The following is a 21,335-nucleotide window of genomic DNA, read 5'->3' as shown; positions in this document are numbered from 1 at the left end:
AGATAGCTCGAATCTTCCGGTATACCGAAGTATACTATCTATACTATCTAGGTAGATAGGTAGATAGGTAGATGGTATACTTCGGATATAGTTTACTTTAATGCCCTATGGATATACTCGAAAATCCCTCGGAATAGACCGAGTCGGATGTTTCATTCCACGTGGATTCTCCTCGAAGAATCCAAGTGGAGCCGTGCAACTGGCGAGAGTAAAGAGGACCCATGGATCGCGGTACAAACCACCGGGAAATTAGGTGGAGCTGAAGCGCAAACGCTAAGCATCCCCCCATCTCCAACGAACGAGAGAATCGCAGTTTTTTTTCTTCTTCTCCTTGATCCGGGATCATCGTGCCTCTCCAATCACTTCATCACTTCACTCCTTTTTTTTTCATTCGTTTAAGTGGAAGTCCCTGATCTTGGGGCTCATTTCTTCTTTCTTAATTCCCTCCTTTCTTTTTCCTTTCTTCTTTCAATCCCCCTTGAACCTCTTATCTACTCAGACGTCAATCCTGTAAGGGGGGTCTTTTCAAGGACTGGGGACTCCATCCACCATTGCAGTGCCCTGCGCCTGCTGCGGATCATGCGTGCTTCGATCACTCCACCCTGCATATCTCGATCCTTTCCTTGTGGATTCTGACTCGACGTTACATTGAACCATCTGCAAACTATCGAACGCCATGCATCTCAACGAGGTTGCTCCGGCGCCCGTGCAAGCAGAGTCGGCCCTGTTGACCCGCAGGCGTCGACGCAAATCACTGCCTCTGCGCGGTCATGGTGCAAACTCAACTGATCCAACGTCGCCGGAGGTGATCTCATCCCTCATCTCGTCCCTGTCGACCATCTCAGTGCCCCTGAACTCACACTTTGACAACGTACCGCGAATCGACTCCGATTCTGATCCGGGCTTACCGGAAGTCCCGCACACTGCGCCCGTGTACTCCAGTCCCCCTTCGGAGCAGCATGGCTTTGGCATGAGCTACGGTGCCTACAAGACGGCTGAGGAGCCCCCAAACAGCCCCTTCTTACATCCTGATGATGCTGCCCTGTCGCCCGTCATTCGCATGGCCAGGGCGCCTCCTTCCCCCAAGTCACCTAAATCCCCTCGATCACCCCGGTCTCCGAAATTCAAACCCTTCAAAACTGCCGATTCCTCCCAAGCTCGCCCGGTATCGAGGGAATCTCATACGTCCCTCAAGGCAGCAGAGGATTCGGTGTTTGGGACCATCAGTACGGAACCTGGTCCGCGAGTCTCTACAGCTGTCAGCATTGCTTCCAACAGCTCTGCTGGGCGGAAGAGTCTCAAGGGCCAGTTTGGCCTTTTGAAGAAACCTTCGCGGGAGTTTATTGGGGACAAGGAATCGCACGCGGACCGGCTGCGCAAGACGAGCAGCCACAACGACAGTTTGCGACACAACCCTCCACGTAGCCGGGCGAGCCTGCGTTCGATGCATTCCATGGCAGATGTGGCCGAGGAGGGTCGTCCGAATGGTGTCATGGAAAAGACGCAGGAAAAGATGGTCGCCAGTACACCTCCACCCCCGGAGCGCCAATCCGTCCAAAGCACCCCGGATACCAGCCATAACCCGGGAGGGATTGGGAGCGGCAGGATTATCCCGACGCGCGACTCGTCCATGCGGAATCAGCATAGCCAGTCCCCCGGCTCTAAAAACCGGAAATCCGCTCGCCACAGTCGATATTCGTCCACCGCCAGCAAGGAGACCGGCACGGAAAATGGTTTGCCTGGTTCGGGGAATGACGCGGAGCAGGTGACACGGAGAATCCAGGAATTGAAGGATCAACAACAGAAGATCAAAACCGAGCTGGAGGCAGACAACAGTCCTGGGAAGTCCGCCAAAGCGACACCCGCGAAACAGGCGAAATCCTCCCGCCGTCCTAGTCAGCTCGATTACGGCCGTGCAACCCAAAATGGGTCCAAGGAAGAGAAGTCGGGTCTTAATGACAGTGCTCCGTCGCCCTCGGTCATGACGGGGAAGAGCCGATCCGGGAGTCGGCCCGGGGCCCCTCTGGCATCCAAGCCGACCAATTTCCCTCCTCAGGCGTCAAAAGCGTCACTCGAGAAACTCGAGCATAATAAACCTCGGTACCGGCGCTCATTGGAACCAGCAACACCCACCAAGCTTCATCGGCGTTCACCGTCCGGTACATTGTCGCTTGGCCGTCCCTCTTTGAGTAATGAACGACCCTCGAGTGCGGACTCTATTGATCTCGCCGTGGATGATTATATCTACTCCCCGAAACTGACCCAAAGGGTGGCTCATCCAACGACTGGCCGTACCATTGCATTTTCCGAAGTCGGAGACCCCAAGGGCCATGTCGTGTTGTGCTGTCTTGGCATGGGCCTCACCCGATACCTGATGGCGTTCTATGATGAGCTGGCCCGGACCCTTAATCTACGACTGGTGACTCTGGATCGTCCTGGTGTTGGCGAGAGTGGACCACATCAAGTGGACGAGCCGAGCACCCCTCTCAGCTGGCCAGGTAAGAGAATTGCCAACATCGCCCGAGATTCCTGCAGCTAACCGGTGCTAGATGACGTTGCAATTGTATGCAACTACCTCCGAGTGACCAAATTCTCGATCCTGGCCCACTCCGCGGGTGCAATCTACGCTCTTGCCACGGCTCTTCGGATCCCACAACACATCCGAGGCCGCATTCATCTCTTGGCTCCATGGATTCCTCCCTCTCAGCTCTCCAGTATTGGCTCGCAGAAAGATCCTGCGCCAAACAACGCAGTGCCATACTCGCAGAGGATTCTCCGTGCCCTTCCGACATCTATCCTCAAAGTCGCCAATTCCAGTTTTATGAGTGCCACCAGCGCGAGTCTTACCACCAGTCTCCCTAAATCCCCGCGACGAAGCAAGCGCAAGGCCGCTGCCAAGGAATCCCAGAATGCAGATGCCCGACTTGCCGCATCAGAAGAACCTCTGGATGATGACACTGCTTCGTTGCAGTCCAAGTCTGATTTCCCTGTATCCGGAACGAGCAAGTCATCTGTTGTCCCAAAAGCTTCATACAGGAGGAGTGACACAACCCTCGGATCTCGTGCCAAGTCCCCGGAGGACGAGCGCGAACGTCAGCGGGACTACGACACCCGCCTCACACACAAGATCTGGGAGCTGGCCACCGCGAACGCGAATCCAGCAGTGGATCTCTTGATCTGCCTGGAACGTCGCCAGACAATTGGCTTCCGCTACGTTGATATCACACGGTCTGTGGTGATTCACCATGGCAGCAAAGACACTCGCGTGCCAGTGGACAATGTCCAGTGGCTGGGGAAGACGATGCGGCGCTGCGAAGTACGGGTCCTCGAAGGAGAAGGCCACGGACTCATGGCATCTGCCGGAGTCATGGGCAGTGTCTTGACTGAGATTGCCAAGGAATGGGAAGACTGGACAATCATTGTCCAAGGCAAGCGCCGGGCGACTACCCACGCTACGCGACCCGGGCTTTCAGTCCACACTTGACCGGGTATCTACGCGACATGTTCTACGTCAAACTCGTTGAGCCCCGGTGGTTCAATCTTCCTCCCCTTCGTTTGGAGCATCGCAGCTGGCTCTGCGTGTTTGCTCTACTGATGTTCTCCCCTACTTGCTCTACCTACACTCTTCCCCCCCCCTACATAATAGACCTAATGGTGCGAGGCCGATGAATGTCCTGTCAATGGTGCCTCATCTGAACAAAAAAGACCACATATCCCCTGTGATTTAGCATAAATACCCCAGTCATGTCATAATCCATCAATTATTTCTGTGATAGATTGTATAAATAGTACCATTCTCCTTTCAAGTATGGCAATCCCCTCGTGGATGCCCCCTTGGAGAATTCCACATCTCCTGGGTTCTTTTTCTGAAACACGATTGTCAAATCACAGCACCCAGATCATGTCCACTCGGCCCTTCCTCCGCTGAAGCTAAAGACGGGCGGCCCCGAGGATTTCTTGGCATCGGGGCAACCACGTTGCTTTTCGAGACTTCAGACAGCCTCACTCGCCCACACTTTTTTTTCCAGCGCCACTTCCCCCCTGGCGAAGACAATTCAAGATGCTTTCGCAGCGGCGCATCAAGATCATTGTGATCGCGGTCATCGCGATGGTCTTCCTGACCTCGTACTACTCGGTATTGTTCTCTAGTTTTTATCGTGTTATCGGCGCACGTGTGCTAATTGTCTGTGAACGCGCGATCTCCAGAGCGAGTCTAGCAGTGTTCAAAACCAGAAATTTTACCGATCTACCACTGCTGCCATGGCTGCTAGGGATGATGCAAAGCACGCGAAGACGAGGGAAAAGATCCAAAATGCTATGCACGAGGCGGACCAGTACGTTGTCGGTGGTCGGGCCCGCGACCAGGTCGAAAGGCCCGCGGTGCCTAAGGCTCCTGTGAAAGAGGAAACGGAGGAGATTTCCATTGCTGGGAGGACGAAGATGACGGTGCCGAAGAGAAAGGATCAAGACACGCTTTCCAAGCCGGAGTCGCGGCGAAAGGATGAGGATGAGGATGAGGATGAGGATGAGGATGAGGATGAAGATGAAGAGGAGGAGGATGATGATGACAAGGTCGCAGAGAGAGATCGAAAGAGGAAGGGGTATTATGATGAGGATGAAGAGGACAACGACGACGAAGAGGAGGATGAGGATGAAGACGAGGATACAAAGAGATATCGAAAGAAGAAGGGGTCTTATGATGAGGAGGAGGACGATGACGACGACGCAGAGGAAGAAGAGGAAGAAGAGAGATATCGAAAGAAGAAGGGAAGTTATGATGAGGAGGAGGACGACGACGAGGAAGAGGAAGAAAAGACATATCGAAGAAATAGGGGACGTTATGATGATGAAGATGAGGACAAGGACAAGGACGAGGACGAGGACGAGGACGAGGACGAGCATGCAAAGACATATCGAAGAAAGAAGGGAGCCTATGAGGGTAAGGATGAGCTGGAACTGGAAGATGAAGACCAAGAAGAACTTGGAGAAGATGATGATTGGGGAGAAGAACGAAAGACCAAGCCGAGCAACCTCGAGGCCAAGCGCGAGCTCAATACGCTACTCAAGCGGTATCCAGGTATGTATATCAACGTGCTCTACGCCATGGCGATTCCGCATGCTGACCAGCCCCCAGTCGTTATCTTTTCCAAGTCTTACTGCCCCTACAGCAAGAAGGCCAAGTCAATCCTGCTCGACCAATACACCATTGTGCCGAAGCCGCATGTGGTCGAACTGGACCAAAACCCCATCGGGCCGGAGCTTCAGAATGTCTTGAAAGGAAGGACGGGCCGGCGCACTGTGCCCAACATACTGGTAAATGGGAAGAGCATTGGAGGTGGGGACGATATTTCTGAACTGGACGAGAACCGCGAGCTGGCCTCGACGCTGCGGCGATTGGGAGGGAAGCGGGTTGCGAAGGCCCGGCGTCAGTCTGGCTGAGTAGGCATGATGGAGCGTTCTTGTATATTATTCCAGCCTGCAAAGCAGGTTGAATTGAGTGCAAATATTAAAGATCATGATAGATCGAGTGGCTATCGACGTACATACAGGGTAGTAGACAGTTCTCTAGGGCTGTCTCAACTGTAGACCTCGATGGTATGCTATATTGATGCCTCAGGCCAAATAAACTACGTAAGCACAAAATTTATGCCTCAGGCCATAATTGATAAGAACCCTACGCTAAACCCAAACGGAGCCCTAAGCGACGCACAATCCCGTGATCAAATTCATTCGCTCCACCACGTCCAACCCGAATTTTGATCCTCACCATCGACAATTCACCCCCCTCGGCCAACTCCAACAGTCACGCAGTCAAGATGCGGTACATTCACTCCGAGGAACGGCTGCCCATCCCGGACAATGGTGAGCCTGCACCATTTTGATTTTTTTTTGTTGTTTCTGTGGGGGAATGGACAATCGCACTCAATGAAATGATTATTGTGTGGTGTTCCTCGACTGCGCCAGGGACTTTCGACACCACCGCGAAAGGGAATAGAGGGAGGAATTGTGTGGATTGGGCGGACAGAAGCAACAAGCGGGACAAAAAAAAAAAAAAAAAAAAAGGAGTCGTCGGCTGATTTGGTATTTTCTCTTTTTACAGTGAAGGTTCACATTCGTTCGCGGATCGTGACCGTCGAGGGCCCCCGCGGCAAGCTGGTCAAGGACCTCTCCCACATCGCCGTCACCTTCGGTCGCCCCGAGAAGAACGTCATCTCGATCGAGCTGCACCACGGTGCCCGTAAGGGTGTCGCTACCCTCCGCACCGTCCGCACCATCATCAACAACCTGGTCATCGGTGTCACCCGCGGCTTCAAGTACAAAATGCGCTACGTGTACGCTCACTTTCCCATCAACGTCAACATCGAGAAGAACGCCGAGACCGGCCAGGCCGAGCTTGAGATCCGTAACTTCCTGGGCGAGAAGTACGTGCGCCGCGTGACTGCCCAGCCCGGCGTCGAGGTCGTCCCCTCCCCCAACGTCAAGGACGAGCTCCAGCTCTCCGGTAACTCCCTGGAGGGTGTCTCCCAGAGCGCCGCCGACATCCAGCAAATCTGCCGTGTCCGGAACAAGGATATCCGTAAGGTGAGTGAAGTTGGTTCCTATATGGGTTCCGTTTGGCATCTATCGCAAGTCTCCGGAGAACCTATATCTAACTTTTGTTTCCTACTAGTTCCTTGACGGTCTGTACGTGTCGGAGCGGGGCAACATTATCGAAGAGTAAAGAGTGACGCTTGATGGGTCTTCGGGTGTCTGGGAGAGCTTCTTTTTTTTAATTTCGCCAACTTGCATATAGGGAAGCAAAAGCGAAATGTCCAAAAAATCAAACGACCTTGGAAATTCACGATACCCGAAAGTAGGGTGCATTCGTTGTAGATCACGTTCGAGGGACCGTAGGGTTGGAATGGGCAGTCATCTTCTCTTCAACTTCCCCCAACCGTTCTTCACATCTCCACATCTCCACGAATTCCTTTCAACGGTCGATATATTCCCATACATGAGAGACATTTCTGGCTGCCTTTCGAGTCGAGCTGTATTGAGTGTGACGCCATAGCATGTGAAAGCCCCCCGGCATGCTTCTTTCTCCACCAGCCTCAAGTCAGACCTGTCTCGACAGCAATGGAGTCCTGGTGGCTGGGGCCGTGGAATATCCTGGTCGCGGTGCTTGGGATGATCTGGGATGTCGCGCAGTTCTGGCAAGATGTAAGTTCCGCTGGAGAGCGCGTTCCGACGTGGGAGTGCCCGAGGATCTTTGCAGCGGCACCCGACAGGTCAGGTCGACATGAGCCCATTCTAACCTGCTCACGCACACATAGAAACTACGCTCCTGGTGGCGGTCCAAGTCTCCCCGGGATCGGCTCTTTCACACGCTCGAGACCGCACAGACCTACGTGGAGTGGGAGGAGGCCGCGTTCGAGCTCGACGAGCTCCTGAGTAAAGACTTATGGTAAGACACATCCTACAAAATTCGAGACGAGCTTATACATATCTCCTTTTATTTTCCAGGCGCCAAAACCCTGTCAGCCGACACTATGATTATCGGCTCATTCTCGGGCGGCTGGAGGCGCTGATGAGCGCGCGCGAACACGAGGACATTCTGACGCTTGTGAATCTGCTTCGCTCGGGACTCGTCCGTAACCTGGGCAACATTACCTCCACCAAACTCTTTACGCATGCCTATGCTGGGACGAAGCTTTTGATCGATGACTACATCACCCAGGTCGCGCTGTCTATCCAGCATGTGACTGCGCTGCAGCCGGATCCCGTGCACGCGAGCGGGTTCACGTCGCAGGCCAAACTTGAGCTACTACACGATACCCGCCAGGCCTTTGGGCGAACGACGCTGCTCTTGCAGGGCGGGTCGGCCTTTGGCTGGTGCCATTGGGGCGTCGTGAAAGCACTGCATCTCCAAGGGCTGCTCCCGCGTATTATCACGGGCACCGCGACCGGGGCTATGATTGCAGCGCTAGTGGGCATTCATCCAGAAGATGAGCTGCTGGTGTTACTCGATAGTGACGGCATTGACCTCTCCGCAATTGATCGTCGGCACAAAAGCCTTGCAGATGACGGCACAGAGAGCTGGATTCGGACGTTTTTCCAGCGTATGAAGCGGCTTTTCCAGAAGGGACATCTCTTCGACGTGGAAGTGCTGGAGGAGTGTGTGCGCGCCAATGTCGGCGACCTGACATTCGAAGAGGCGTATGCCCGGTCGAAACGTATCTTGAACATCACGGTTGCGACGACCGGGAGAAACGGCACCCCGAATCTTCTGAATTACCTGACTGCTCCGAACGTGGTATGTTTGACCTTGTCCATAGCTTCTTTGACTTGGACTGGAGTGCTAAAAACGAACCTAGTTGATCTGGTCCGCGGCCGTGGCCTCAAATGCCACATCTGCTGCCGTGTCTACCCCAGTGACGATCTACTGCAAAGACGAGACAGGATCAATTATCCCATGGCCGCACATGCAAGATGTCATCTTCCAACCGTGGCAGCAAGTCCGCTACATTGAAGGCGAATCACCACTAGCCCGAATCGCCGAGCTATTCAACGTCAACCACTTCATCGTATCTCAAGCACGGCCGTACCTAGTTCCCTTTCTACGATCCGAGCTCAATATGCTGGAACGCCGCCAGGCCGGATGTAACAACCTGTCGCGGCCTGCGATGCGACTGATCCTCGTCGAGCTACGGCACCGACTCCGTCAACTCGACTTCCTTGGCCTCCTCCCCGCACCTCTCAGCCGACTCCTGATCGACGAAACCATCCCCGGCCCAAACCTGACTCTCGTGCCGGACTTGTCGCTCCGCGATCTAGGAAGGCTCTTCCAGGTGCCGACGCGCGAGCGCGTGGCCGAGTGGACCCTGAAGGGCGAGCGCGGCGTCTGGCCAGCGATCAGCGCACTGAAAGTCCGCGAAGCTGTCGAGATCGAGCTGGATCGCGGATATCAACTTGTGCGTCGTCGTCGACCTAGCGATCCCGCGCCTGTGGTTCCGGCACGTCGCTCGCCGAACGAGGGCGTGGCGAGGCGACGTCGCGGGGGTACTGGGCACAGTGAGCATGATGAAGAATGACGGTGGTTGCTGCGATGGGGAGTTATACACGAGTGAGGCTTGCTATGGATACTCCAGGCATATGACTTATCGTCCTGGTAAATTATATCTGTTATTATTTATGGATGTGGTACTCTGTCAATGTATCAACACAATGGCCTATAGCTAGATCCATAGAGGTAAAATTGAACTCTTTGTAGTCAAATCGCCAACTGCGTCGTATAGATTGCTATATAGCATGGTTCTATTGGCGTAGCTACGGGGCCACTCAATGCAGCATTCAAGACGATTCAATGAATCAAATAGCTAGCACATTTGAATATAGAGAACAACAGAGAATTGAAGAATATATCTCAGACTCAATCTGCCACGCAGTTTAGTGCATCGGACTCGGGGGGGGCGGCTTGTATGTGCTGCAAGCAATTAGCGACATTCATCCAGATTTAGCATCAGTAAAGAAGAAGAAGAAACTCACACTTCCGCGTATTCACCAGATACCAGCCCTCCGAAATAGTCATGAAGCCCACAAAAACAACAGACGCATAATTCATCGAGACCCGCGTAACAGGTAGCGCAGTTGGCATACTAAACAAGACCAGCTCAAAGGCAATCCAAGCGAGAGCGATTCCATTAACCACAGGCCCATAATTTCAGGGCGCACGCGCGACCTCAGCTCGACAGTGCCAAAGACTCAGCGAGATGGGTATAGCGTAAGCAGCCGCCAGAGCAATCACCCCGACAGATACAAACGCCGTGAACGCGCTAGAGCTACCCAGGTTGATGAGGCCCAGCAGCATCTGGATGAGGGTGAGGAGGGCAAGCGACCAGACGGAGAGGCCGAGACGCAGGTGCACGCGGGTCCAGAAGCGGGCGAGCGGGAGGGCGCCGTCGCGGGCTACAGCCCAGGTCGAGCGCAATGCCGCGACTGTGATACTGATGGAGCAGAAGAGTGTGATCACTCGCACGAGGAACATCAGCCCCAGGCCGTCGCCTGCGCTGCCCATTACCCAGTGCAGGATGTAGGGGAGGGCTTGGCCGCTGGGTGCGTTGATGATGTCTGCTTGTGCTGGCAGAGTGACGCAGAGCGGGATGATGAAGAATAGGCCCGCTGTGCCGTTGACGGGCACACTCAGTGCAATGGCGCGCGGCACTTTGATGGCTGAGTGGGCGCATTCCTCGACCATGGACATGGCGATGGCTGAGAAGGTGTATGCGGCGGGGAGCAGGCCTATGAAAAAGCTGAAGGTGCCCCAGCCGGCGAAGCTCTTGTCGTAGTGTGCCAGCACGTAGCTGGCATCGTGTCGGCTGGCGGCGGCTTGGACTGAGACTGCGATTAGGATCACGACGATTATAACGGCGGTCCAGGTGGCGCAGGCAATATCGACCTGGGGCAGGTAGCGGTTGGCAAAGGTGCAGATGAGGAACGAGCCGAGGCAGGCTCCATAGAAGATCAGCAGGAGCTGCCAGCTGTTGGCGCTCCAGTTGGGATGGTAGATAGAAATCGTCGCCGAGACCATCGATGCGAACTCGAAGTTGACGAAGGGCGTGATGGTCCAGTTGCCGCAATGGCCAACGTCTGGAAAAGCAGCGTGATCACTGACCGGTTGCGTCGCAGTTCCTGCTTGTATCCCAAGCGGTCGAGCTCTTCTCGCTCATGAACACTGGCAATCTCGTCCACTTCCGGGTCCGAGCCGGGAACTGCACTCGATCGGCTGTAGATATTCTCCCCGGGTGTATAGAGTGCCATTTTGTTCGAGTGTCAGAAATTCAAACCAATTCACCTGGCAGGAAGCAATATAATAAGTAACGATCATCAGCCTGGTTAGCTAGAGGAGTGTGTCAAATGCGATCCCAAGTAGACCTGCAGGGGTCCTTCCAAGGCTGTGGCCGCGATGTCCTGCTGGTTATATCAACCCGAGACTCCTGCGGAGAAGGTCAAAACAAACTACTGGTCGCACAGGCGACGCCGCCAAGAGACCTACGGAGCATATCCGGACGAGGCGTGTTATCGCGACTATGCGATAGGCATGAGCTTAACAAGGGGTTCTCCCATGCCTCAGCGGGGAGGGACGGATCGGGTGACCTGGACGTGCCCTAATTTCCGAGTGCCTGTAGTTCTTATCAGCAAACGTCAGCTGGCAGTTTTCCCTACAGTAGGCAGCATGGAGCATGGTAAGAGCGCGACTATACTGCAACGAGTAATGAATTCCAGGTCTCCGCATCGGATCGGCGAGCTTGATTGCATTGGCTTGCGTATCTCACAGTTTTGGTCGCGATCTGGAATAAGAAAAACAAGAATCAAATGACGTTGATGAAGACAAGAAAAAAGAGGTATCAAAATATAGCCAAGTAGATCATCCACAAATTAAAAGAGTTATACAAGAATTAGATTAGTGCGCCGTGGACGGGCGGCCCTGGTGCGACTTGCGCGAGTGAAGACTCAGTCGAGAAGACAGCGGCGGTTCCGTGGCAATCAGGGGAGGAACTGTGCGGCGGGTCAGACAGATTTTATGAGGAATATCAAGGGTTTTCTTAATACTTACTGCTGAATCCATAGCCCTCGGTGGGGGCGCCTCGGTCCTGCGGATCGATCTCCACGCGAATAGCAACATCTAAGCCGCCGTGCATGCCACTCTCGCTGCTAATACCATCTGCTGCGCGATGCTGTGTGCCGGCTTCCACTTCGCCCTTGTGGAGTGGCGCATGGCCGTCCTTGGGCAGACGCTCGAGCTTGGCAGTCTCTGGGCCGGTGCCGTTCGTCGCCGGAGGAACCACCTCGGTCAAGCATGCGTAGTTGCGCGACGGCATAGTCACCTTGTTCCACCCGGCTCCCTTCTCAATGCCACCAGGCTGCTTGTCAAAGAATGGCATGAGCGTCTCGTCCGTGTTGCGGTCCAGGTGGTGAATCTTGTTTCGCCGCGCCAGCAGATTGGCAACGGCCTTGGGGGGCGGCTTGTTGGTGATGGCGCTGCTAACAACATTGACAATGAAGCGGTGGTCGTTCTCACCGGCCACTTTGAGCTTGGGGTTGGAGTAGAAGCGTCCCACCGCCGCAAGATGCACATCACCACCAAGGATGGTCACACGAACGGAATGGGCGCGACCCAGTTCCTGCAGGCGCTGGATGAGGATCTTGCGCTCGCGCTTGTGCTGGCGGGCGGTGTAGTGGTCATCCAAGTCATCCAACAGATCCACCTGGCCGTCAAACTCGTTGAACAGCCCACCGGCCACACCAAAGCGCTTGTTCAGAAGACGGATCGGGGCAATGACGGGAGAGGTAATAATGTTCTCCAGCCACGCCAGACGCGGGTAGGCGATCGGAACGCCTAGCAAAACCACCAAATGTTTGATGTCGCCATCGGCGGCGGTGATCTCGCTTTCCAGTCGAGAGAAAATAGCATCGTATGTGTCCGGATAGTTGACCTGGTGGCGGGTGCGCTCTGTGCGAGCATCCAAGCCCACAAAGGCAATCCGCTTACCAAAACGCATGTACAGACTTCGGCTGCGCTCCTCGACGTAGGGGCCAGGTCGCTTGCCCATAATCCAGCTGTCATCCTCCACCTGGTTGTCCAAAACGAAGGTGTTCTCCAACTGCCGAGAATCCTCGCCGGCGGTTCCATTGACCGCGTGCATAGTCTGCGGAGAATCGGTGGTAAAGGTCGACTTGGGCGGCGCAATATGGTGTTGGAACAGGCAGTAGTACTTGAACGCAACACCACCAATGCCGCGGAAGACAGCACACTTCATGAAATGATCGGTGTAGGAACCAAAGCCATCAATGATGTCGTGGTCATCCCAAATGTTGACCTGCGGAATGCGAGCATTGGAAGCCCGGAAGGGCTCCGTGTTATACCACCTCACATAATTGGCGTAGTAGTATTCATCGCATTCAGCGCGCATCTGGTTATTGAAGTCGTGGTTGCGTCGCTTATGCGGGTTCCCAATAGCCGTCCACGGCTTCAGTGGACCATCCACACGGATGCCGTCGTTGTAGATCTGGTCACCACCTCCGACCATCACATGGAAGGGCTTCTCGCCGTGGACGCGCAGCACGTCATTCCACAGGTTCGGTCCCACCCAGGCGTCCATATCAGTGCCCACGGAGAACCCATTGCATGAGTGAAACATGATGCGCATCGACTGGTCTTCCGCAGGGACCACAAAATCCCAGGGTGCCTTGACCCCTTGACCAGGCTCGTGCAGACCGGGGATGTCGTACTCCCAGCGAGCTTCGTAGGACTCCACAGGCACCGCCAGGGTAAATCGCCAGAACGCTTTCTCGAGATCTTCGTAGAGTTTGAGGCCTTCGACCGTCTGGCTGGCGAGAGTTGCGGTGCCGGAGCTCTGCGCCTCGGATGTGACGGGGCCCAGCTGGCGCAGCAGCAGCTGGGGCTGCTCCTGGGTTGGCTTCGTGACAATCAACACACTGCCGTGCCACACGGGGGAGGTTTCGAGGTGCATGTTCTTCAGGTTGATCAGAGGACCGGAGATGAGCTCGAAGCGGTCATTGGCGCCGCGCGCAATCTGGGCGCCGGCATCGCCATTGGGAACGGCCCCTGTCCATGAAATATAAAGTCAGTATGCGCGTCAAAGAAAAGAGCTGCAATGCGTGACGCACCATTGACTTGAGGCTGAGCAGCAGTTTCGGCCATGGTATTGGCACAATTTCACAGGAGACGCCGAGGAAATTTGTGAAGACAACGAGAGTCCGTGGACAGGAGTCGCACGGCGGGATAAATAAACAACAATCAAGTTGGGGAAGGCCAACAGAAGAGAGAAGTCCAGCGATTAGGCAGAACCGAATTGCCCGAAGAAAAGAAAGAAAACGACAACGGTAGGGCTGCAGGGCTGAAAAGACCAAGCGAAACGAGTGAGCAGATCAGATCCCGTACCCAGTACCTTGGCAAGCCCACTGCGAGGGCAGCCGAGGCGGGTACTCGCTACTTCGCCTGCAGTGATGACGCCGCCAAGACTCTCTGTGCAAGCTACGGGCCAATCAGCGGCGAGACCAATCATGCCAGCCACTTAGCGCCACACTAAGCCTCTTTGTGGCGCCGGTGATTGGGCCCGTGATGTGGCGGTGCAGATCTAAATCTGTCTCCGTCCACTCCCTGCCTCCTTGAGCTTCTCTCATCTGGCGTGTTCTCTCGTCATTGATCGAGTCCATTTTTGTTGGGGGAAAATCATACGCGAGAGCCACTATTTACACTCTGGATCGGCAGGCCCACTTTTGATACAGGCCTATCAGTCGGCGTGCATTTCTACATCGGGTCAAGAAAAAAGAAAAACAACAATCATGCACGGCTTGGCAGGCTTCAGATCATATTACGTATGTATTCCTTTTCTATTTCCAAAGTTACCACAGACCGCAATTCTACTCAAGGGGCCGTTGGCTGTACATCATCAACTGCCGGTAAAGCACAGAAAACAAACACAAAATAACCACCACGATGTAGAACTTGTGGAATCGAGCCCTCAGGATGGCCTTCAAGTGACGAGACGCAGGGCAGACAGGATGCTCGGATTTAGTGGGGAGCTGTGGGCAATCAATGGTGGGCACAGGCACAGGCTGCTGGTCATAAAGCAGACCCGACGAAACAAAATCATGCAGCTTTTGGCGGCGATACTGCTGCACGCTCAATCCCTTGCGGGACCCAAACCAGGCCTCGTAGGATGCCCGCTGGAGAAGGCGGCGGAGTTCCTCCTCGTGGTGTCGGTACTCGGTGCGGAATTCATCGCCGTCCTGCCACACCAGATCAGCGAAGTCGTCCAGAAACTGGATAAATTGGATGATGATGGTCATGTCCATGCCGGCCTGGAACTGGCGGCTCGTCTCACGGAAATACCGCAGAATCCCGATCTGGAGGATCTCAGGGCGTTCGAGCATGGTGTAAGCCAGAATCTCCAAGAATCGGCTGGTGGGCATGTCGATAATGAGCTGGCCGTCGTCCCATACATCCCAGAGGGCATCGTCGGTATCAGGAGCGGACTCGAACAGGAAGCCTAGGAGGTGAAATGTCTTGAAGTCGAACCCCAGCACAAGCTGTCGGTTGGAGAAGGTATGTGAGAAATTGGGGACAGGCAGACTGACAAAGATCACATGGGGCTCGGTGCCTGAGGGGGTTTGTTGTGAGGCGGCATCGCGCAGGTCATTGAAATTAACCCGACGGAGGTCATCCTCGATTATCCGGCATTCATTGATCCGTTTATCCAAGCCTCGACCCTTTTCCGCTGCAGCGAGATACAGATAGAAGTCAATAAAGCCCCATGGGTGGCGCACAAAGCGACTCAGATCTGCGGCATGGGTTTGATCCTTGGGATTCTGAGCTTGGGTCAGATGGCTAGCTGTAGTAGCAGGTGGATCGATTAAGCTGACCTCCTTCTCCCAGTTAATGGAAGGCTCATTGGGTTGGCTTGGGATCTGTGTGGTTTTAGTGTTAGCCCGTTCATGCTCTTGAAGATCAGAAGCTGCACTTGAAAAAGGACTTACAGTATCGACTTGTTTCTCCATGGCGACTGGTCTGTGGACTCAGAATCCGGTGATACTGTGTATCAGGCTCTGACAATGGGGCAGTAGATCCAACAATGAGATCTCACAAGGCAAAATTGTTGTGAAAAGCAAAAGCAACAAGAAAAGATGTGATGGTTGGTATCTTCGGGAACAGTTGAATCGAGCACACCGGAGAGAAGGAGATCGGACTGAGAGGGAAGAGCGAGGCTATTTAAGCCCTTGAGCAGAGTCGGCGGTGCAGATATTCATTGTCGGACAATGCCTTCAAAAAGCCGTTGAGAATCGAAGTCTGGCAGTCTTGGAGGAGAATGCCGTCAAAGATCAGTTTATACAATGTCTTTGACGTCGAGGTGCTGAAACGCGTCTATTTCCAGCCACTCAATGCGCGATGAAACTTCTTTAAGGAACACAAAGAAACTCGGCAGTCTCTGAATAGCTCGAAACGAGGACAATGGCCTTGATGGACCCGACCAGGGGATGCCTTGTCTCATGGACACAAAGAACAAAGAACCATTGTTTAGTTCAGAGGTTTTGCCTCGACAAACACTTCTGGCTGCTATACACATTCGCGTCTTCAAGTCCTACTGATTCGGGAAATTGACACCAACCGTAGAAACAAATGGTGAACTGCCTGAACACAAGCTGGATGCAACCTATCAACGCCCTATATAATACAGACTGGGAATCACAGGCTGGACTTGTTGAACCCCCCATGATGTTGTCACCGCACCAGATTATCTAACCAATTGGACTCCCGAGCTTTCCTCTCGCGCTCTCTGGCCTGCTTCTGCGTTAACAAGGCATACCCACATCCTGCACCGGTCAAGTATCCTCCCAGATGCGCGATATGATCCATCTTGCTGAGTCGGGACAAGGGCCAGAACCGTAGAAAACGAGCGGAGGCCAGCATGCCAAAGACCTCGGTGGTGATCAGGCACGCGAAGAAGATCCAGCCTTGGGTCCAGATGGTTTCGCGCAGTTCATGGGGAAGAATCCACATCGTGATTTTGTCACTTTGGGTCAGAGGGTCAGTCATGCTGTCTTGGTCGATGAACAAGTAGGGTAAATAGACGACATACTTGAAGTGATACATGCACCATGCAGCCACGATGCCACTGGTTGCGGCACTGGCTCCGCAAGAGGACATCCCGAGATAGCCCAAAACAACACTGCGGCTCAATGAAAACATAGAGCCAATGGCACCAGAAGCCAGATAGATGGCAAGGAAATTGCCACGGCCAATTTCATCATGAACTGTTGAAAAGGAGCAGATAACAGTTAGTGCCAGCCTCTTTGGGGTCATGTTGACCCGTCATCATCAGTTGCTTACCTCTAGTCCCCATCAGTGCTAAAACCATCATATTCGTACTCAGATGCCTCCATGTCTGGTGGCTAAAGACGCCCCCGAGTATACTAAGCGAGCTGGGGTAGAACGGAACAATCACGAAGAAGCGATTGAGCAATCTCCACGCGGGCGGGATGTACTTCCACATCAGAGTAACGGCCAAGTTAGCTCCCACGATGGCTCCAACTGTCGCCACAGCTGGAGGCACATCGGGCCATAGACGATCCTGTCTCGCAGGGGGGTCGTATTTTTGAGCGAAAGAGTAGCAGAGGCCGAGAGTAGCCAAAGTGAAGAGAAGAGGCGCGAGCAGGCGCTGAGACTGTCATCGTATAGTAAGATTAACAATCTGAGCCCTTCCGCAGATTCATGATATACATACAGTGGTAAGATGCACGGCATCAGGCTGGTTATGAGTACCGGCGAGGTGATGCTTCTGGTGCCAGGCAAGAACCGGCCGCTCGTTAGGATCCGCGCGAGGACGGGCTGCAGGGGTCAGTGATCATCACTGTCAAGAAACAAAATGGCACATACCCTCGGTAAGAGCTGCCTCTTCGTACTGCTGCAATTCCGTATTTCCTTGCACTTGGCGCAGCAGTCGTTCGCGCTCCACGTTTTCTCCATCCAGCCACAAGCGGCGCTTGCGTTCTTTTTCTTCCAGCAGCCGTTTTTCGTTTTGCAGCCGAGCCTCTTCAAGGACACTCTTCCCGTATACGGATTTGTTCTTGCCGAGCTCGGCCCCATAGGAACCGCTCTGGGGTTTGTATAAGCCCATCTTTTCGGCTTGCCGCGCGCGTTCCTCTTCTTCCTGCTCCTCTTTCTCGATCCGTGCGAGAATCGCTGCGTCCTCGTCTACCGGATGGTTTGCGCGAAGCCATTGCAGAGCCGCATCGAGCTGGGTCTGGGTGACGGTACGGGTGATGTCAACCGGAAGGTCCAGGTCGAGAGTACCGGCCAGACGACGGGCGTGCAGGATCGCTATGGTTCGATTCCCCAGATTTGTAGATATCCTTGCGCGACCGAATATGCCAGCTATCTCGCCATGGGAGAAGGGTTGTTCCTGGGGGAGGATCTCTGCCGAATTTGGGTCGCGCTTGCGAGAGGTTGCGGTCTTTTTACCTCGGCGGATAACAGCGGCCACGGAACATTTCTGGGAAATTGGAGGTACAGTTGGACGAGATTCTGTTCGAAATAGAGAGTTCAGTGACCCGAATGGAGGCTTGGATATGCTACCGGACAAGCACTGCGGAGGTATGCGGAGGTCACGGCACACAGGACGACATGTCGCGGGCAGCCCACTCGAGGCCCGGAGCCCCGTGCATGAGATTCGCCAGGCGGCCCCGATAACACTGCTCATCTCCAGAGACTGGAAGAGGTAAGCCTCAGAGCAAGCAGACAGCCGAAACGGGGAAAGGAAGAGAGTCTGGTCAAGTCATGGCCTGACGGAGCGGCCGCTGGGTTGTTCCGATGCCGCGGTTCAGGTTGAATGCGAAATCGGACATCCAGTTTCTTTTCCCAATTGCTGACTAGTAGATATTCGAGTTTATGAATAAAGACTGAAAAGGAATATTCAGTGCGCATCGATGGTATGAAAGAAATCCTAAAAGAAATCGAGGTTCATATCAGCCTGGCCGTTTATATATCGAGGTGGGATGAACTGGGAGAACATCAACAAATACACATCAATAGTTATTCAAGGCCTGGATAGTTTTCAATGTAATCCAAGACCATGATTTGATTGCCTATCTGAATAAATACAAGCACTTACGTCGAAATATTTGTCAAATGACATACTGTTTCCAGGAACTACAACCCACGTGACGATAGAATTATCCATCACAGACCAAAGCGAGCTCTTGCTCTTCGTCCACAGCCAAGATCATCAACCTCCAGGAATCATCAAAATGGCCACTGAAACCACCTCCATAAACGCCGCCGCCTTCGCCGAAGCTATCCAAGAGCTCCCCCTCTCTGCTGTCTACGGCAAAGTCACCGAGCTGCGCAACTCCATCGCACACCTGTACCGCTCTAATTCGGAGCTGCGCGTATTCCTGACTGAGTCCAGCGACCCAGAAGAAGAGAAGAAGGAACTGGAAAGCTATGTCACAGAGAACGAGGGCGTGATAGCCTCCATGAATGAGCGGATTAAGCTGCTGAGGACGGAGGTTGAAAATCGCGGGCAGCCATGGCTTGAAGTGGAGGACGAAAGGGAGGAGGAACGGCAGAAGCTTTCAAGTGATGCGGTGGCAACAAATGGGAATTCTTCTGCTCCGGAGGCGCAACAGGATTCGACTGCGCGGAATGAAGGGGAGGACGGGGTGCATCTTTGATGCTTGAGAGCTTGATGCGATGAATCACCTCGTTGATTCCACCTCTACAAAACTATAAATGGATAATGACTGAAGATATGCCCACTGATGATACCAAAACTGCCGGAACCATGGAGGCTCGACCATGGAGGCTCGCCGCGGCTGCCATCTACACTACACGTGGGACATCTCATGGTTAGTGGTATTCTACCAACCATGATTGCAATGTGCATGCCACCAACAGTCGATGTCATGGCTGAGCAACCATCAGAATTGAATGGAATTCCAGGTCCGAGAGTCCAAGCGCCATCCATGGATGTAGGCATCTACTCGACTAAGCCAAAAATGCAGCCCAAATAAATTGCATCTGGGGTAAGAGTTGAAGAGGGCAACATATGCAACCATAACCAGCTCAAGTTGAACCAGGGAGAAATATGCAATGCTCAAGATAGAATATTCACACCGCATGCTAAATGCTCAAAGCCCCGGATCTGGGTCATATCGGCAGATTCAGCCATTTTTTTCCCCAAAAGGCTGAAGAAAAAGCAGAAACAGAAACAAGAACATAAGACATTGCGGCCCAACGCCAGGTGAGAGAACATGTAGTCGTCAAGATAGGGAAAGAAGAAATTGCACTCCAGGCCGGCGGAGCTTTAAGTGGAAACCTGCTGAGACCAGTGGCCACCATTGAGGGCCTCAGGGGGAACCCGCTGCTGCTTAATGAACAGGTCAATCAGCGGCTGCATAGGCTCCATTTCCTTGTCAGAGACCAGCTGGTAGTATTTGGCAACAGTCACAAAGTGCACAAAGCACATGTTCAAGATGTCGTGCTTGTTGATGTGCCAGAAGGGATTCAACCAATGGGCATGATACAGGTGCGCGTAGCAACGGAACATCTGCTTCATAATACCCTGGCAGTCTTTGTAGAAAGTCTGGGGAAAGCCACTTGACTGGCCAATCCACTCATCCGAAGATGCAGGGCCATTTGTGCCAGCACTGGCATTGTCCGGGGTATTCGGGGCCGCCCCTCCACCTGTGGATTTGGCCTCCTTGATGGCAAAGGTCTCGGGGGTGCCAGTCAATTTATCGGTGGGAAACATGACCGGATCATGGATCTTGCTGACAATCCATTTCTCCACCCGGTTGATGAACTTGGGAGCTGAGATTTTGGCAGCACGACCCTCAACAAGCCAGGTGTAGGTCAATCTACAGAATTCATTAGCTTGCTGCCCCAGTCTTGAAGATTACCCCGCCATGGTTCCACATACCGCCCAGCAGACATGGTCGGACAAGTGTTTTCATTACAGATGGGGAGACCAGTGACCGAGTTCACTTCCTGAATGACCTGGAGCATGCCATGGAGTAGACGGTATTGTTCAACAACTAAAAAGAAGTGTTATCAGCAACCCCGCACTGCTGAAGTGCCGCACCGACTTCCACTTACTCTGGTGAGCCAGCCACTCGCCCAGCTCCACATTCTTCGGACAGGCACACAGAGTCAAGAAATTGCCTCTCACATTCAGTGGGGCATACTTCTCCTGGAAGAAGTACTTGGGTCCATCCGGGTCATTGGCGGCAAGGTTGTCAAGGGTCAGGCTGTTGGACAGCGAGGGAGAGTTAGACATGGCGCCACCCTGGTGAGCGTGAGGAGCAGGGGAATGCACAGGGCTTTTCGGGGGGTTGTTCTTATTGTTGCCTCCCCTGCCAAAGCCTTGGCGACTGTAGTTTAGATAATGGAGTTAGCAACAGCTGCAAGAGACAGTGGAAAGCAGGTGACAGAGATAGTGGGATTCAGGAGAAGAGGAAGGGTGAAGAAGGTCTGAAAGGGGAAGAAACGAGACTCCTCGAGGGTGGAATGCTGGCGTTTGCGCCGAGTGTTCTGCTTCGACGCAGTATGAGGTGGGGGGTAGAAGGCAAAAGGGTATTCCAGATGAGACAGCAAACAGTGTGCTAGTCTGCAGTCAAGCACCACTTACACACTCTGGAAAAAGGTCGCCATATTGAAGCTGATGTGAAATCCAATTCCAACAAACGAAGACGAGGAGACGGTGAGAGACGTTTGGATCCCCTTTTGGTCTGGCCCATCGACGCGCTAAACTGCTTTCATTCGGCTCGGATTAACC

General features: G+C 53.6%; 10 protein-coding genes across 10 annotated transcripts; 5 read left to right on the top strand and 5 right to left on the bottom strand.

Moving 5' to 3' along the window:
* Nucleotides 1–676: 676 nt before the first annotated feature.
* On the top strand, nt 677–3,484 carry NUU61_007662 (alpha/beta fold hydrolase; the record flags this gene model as incomplete). Its single annotated transcript, XM_056658187.1, has 2 exons — nt 677–2,498; nt 2,550–3,484. 2 exons carry the CDS (start codon nt 677–679, stop codon nt 3,482–3,484), a joined length of 2,757 nt encoding a protein of 918 aa, XP_056508480.1.
* A 776-nt stretch (nt 3,485–4,260) lies between these two features.
* NUU61_007661 (glutaredoxin) lies at nt 4,261–5,439 on the top strand (the record flags this gene model as incomplete). Its single annotated transcript, XM_056658186.1, has 1 exon — nt 4,261–5,439. The coding sequence occupies one exon, from the start codon at nt 4,261–4,263 to the stop codon at nt 5,437–5,439; it is 1,179 nt and encodes a 392-aa protein (XP_056508479.1).
* A 377-nt stretch (nt 5,440–5,816) lies between these two features.
* Nucleotides 5,817–6,721, top strand: NUU61_007660 (60S ribosomal protein uL6; the record flags this gene model as incomplete). Its single annotated transcript, XM_056658185.1, has 3 exons — nt 5,817–5,862; nt 6,101–6,582; nt 6,671–6,721. 3 exons carry the CDS (start codon nt 5,817–5,819, stop codon nt 6,719–6,721), a joined length of 579 nt encoding a protein of 192 aa, XP_056508478.1.
* A 395-nt stretch (nt 6,722–7,116) lies between these two features.
* NUU61_007659 (triacylglycerol lipase family protein) lies at nt 7,117–9,071 on the top strand (the record flags this gene model as incomplete). Its single annotated transcript, XM_056658184.1, has 4 exons — nt 7,117–7,200; nt 7,314–7,444; nt 7,504–8,293; nt 8,355–9,071. The coding sequence occupies 4 exons, from the start codon at nt 7,117–7,119 to the stop codon at nt 9,069–9,071; spliced, it is 1,722 nt and encodes a 573-aa protein (XP_056508477.1).
* A 629-nt stretch (nt 9,072–9,700) lies between these two features.
* Nucleotides 9,701–10,567, bottom strand: NUU61_007658 (putative amino acid permease; the record flags this gene model as incomplete). The annotated part of the gene is made up of 1 exon (XM_056658183.1): nt 9,701–10,567. The coding sequence occupies one exon, from the start codon at nt 10,565–10,567 to the stop codon at nt 9,701–9,703; it is 867 nt and encodes a 288-aa protein (XP_056508476.1).
* An 873-nt stretch (nt 10,568–11,440) lies between these two features.
* On the bottom strand, nt 11,441–13,702 carry NUU61_007657 (uncharacterized protein; the record flags this gene model as incomplete). The annotated part of the gene is made up of 3 exons (XM_056658182.1): nt 11,441–11,535; nt 11,594–13,606; nt 13,669–13,702. 3 exons carry the CDS (start codon nt 13,700–13,702, stop codon nt 11,441–11,443), a joined length of 2,142 nt encoding a protein of 713 aa, XP_056508475.1.
* Nucleotides 13,703–14,424: 722 nt separating this feature from the next.
* NUU61_007656 (uncharacterized protein) lies at nt 14,425–15,561 on the bottom strand (the record flags this gene model as incomplete). Its single annotated transcript, XM_056658181.1, has 2 exons — nt 14,425–15,471; nt 15,541–15,561. The coding sequence occupies 2 exons, from the start codon at nt 15,559–15,561 to the stop codon at nt 14,425–14,427; spliced, it is 1,068 nt and encodes a 355-aa protein (XP_056508474.1).
* Nucleotides 15,562–16,282: 721 nt separating this feature from the next.
* NUU61_007655 (rhomboid protease PCP1) lies at nt 16,283–18,260 on the bottom strand (the record flags this gene model as incomplete). Its single annotated transcript, XM_056658180.1, has 4 exons — nt 16,283–16,815; nt 16,892–17,225; nt 17,286–17,389; nt 17,438–18,260. The coding sequence occupies 4 exons, from the start codon at nt 18,258–18,260 to the stop codon at nt 16,283–16,285; spliced, it is 1,794 nt and encodes a 597-aa protein (XP_056508473.1).
* A 547-nt stretch (nt 18,261–18,807) lies between these two features.
* On the top strand, nt 18,808–19,233 carry NUU61_007654 (uncharacterized protein; the record flags this gene model as incomplete). The annotated part of the gene is made up of 1 exon (XM_056658179.1): nt 18,808–19,233. The coding sequence occupies one exon, from the start codon at nt 18,808–18,810 to the stop codon at nt 19,231–19,233; it is 426 nt and encodes a 141-aa protein (XP_056508472.1).
* A 632-nt stretch (nt 19,234–19,865) lies between these two features.
* NUU61_007653 (Mob1/phocein family protein) lies at nt 19,866–21,211 on the bottom strand (the record flags this gene model as incomplete). Its single annotated transcript, XM_056658178.1, has 4 exons — nt 19,866–20,418; nt 20,481–20,595; nt 20,657–20,931; nt 21,189–21,211. The coding sequence occupies 4 exons, from the start codon at nt 21,209–21,211 to the stop codon at nt 19,866–19,868; spliced, it is 966 nt and encodes a 321-aa protein (XP_056508471.1).
* Between the last annotated feature and the right edge of the window lie 124 nt (nt 21,212–21,335).

Source organism: Penicillium alfredii (genome assembly GCF_028826965.1).
Source record: "Penicillium alfredii strain IBT 34128 chromosome Unknown utg000010l_segment0_segment0, whole genome shotgun sequence".
In the NCBI taxonomy this organism is placed as follows: Eukaryota; Fungi; Ascomycota; class Eurotiomycetes; order Eurotiales; family Aspergillaceae; genus Penicillium; species Penicillium alfredii.
This window is presented reverse-complemented; position numbering and strand designations above follow the sequence as displayed.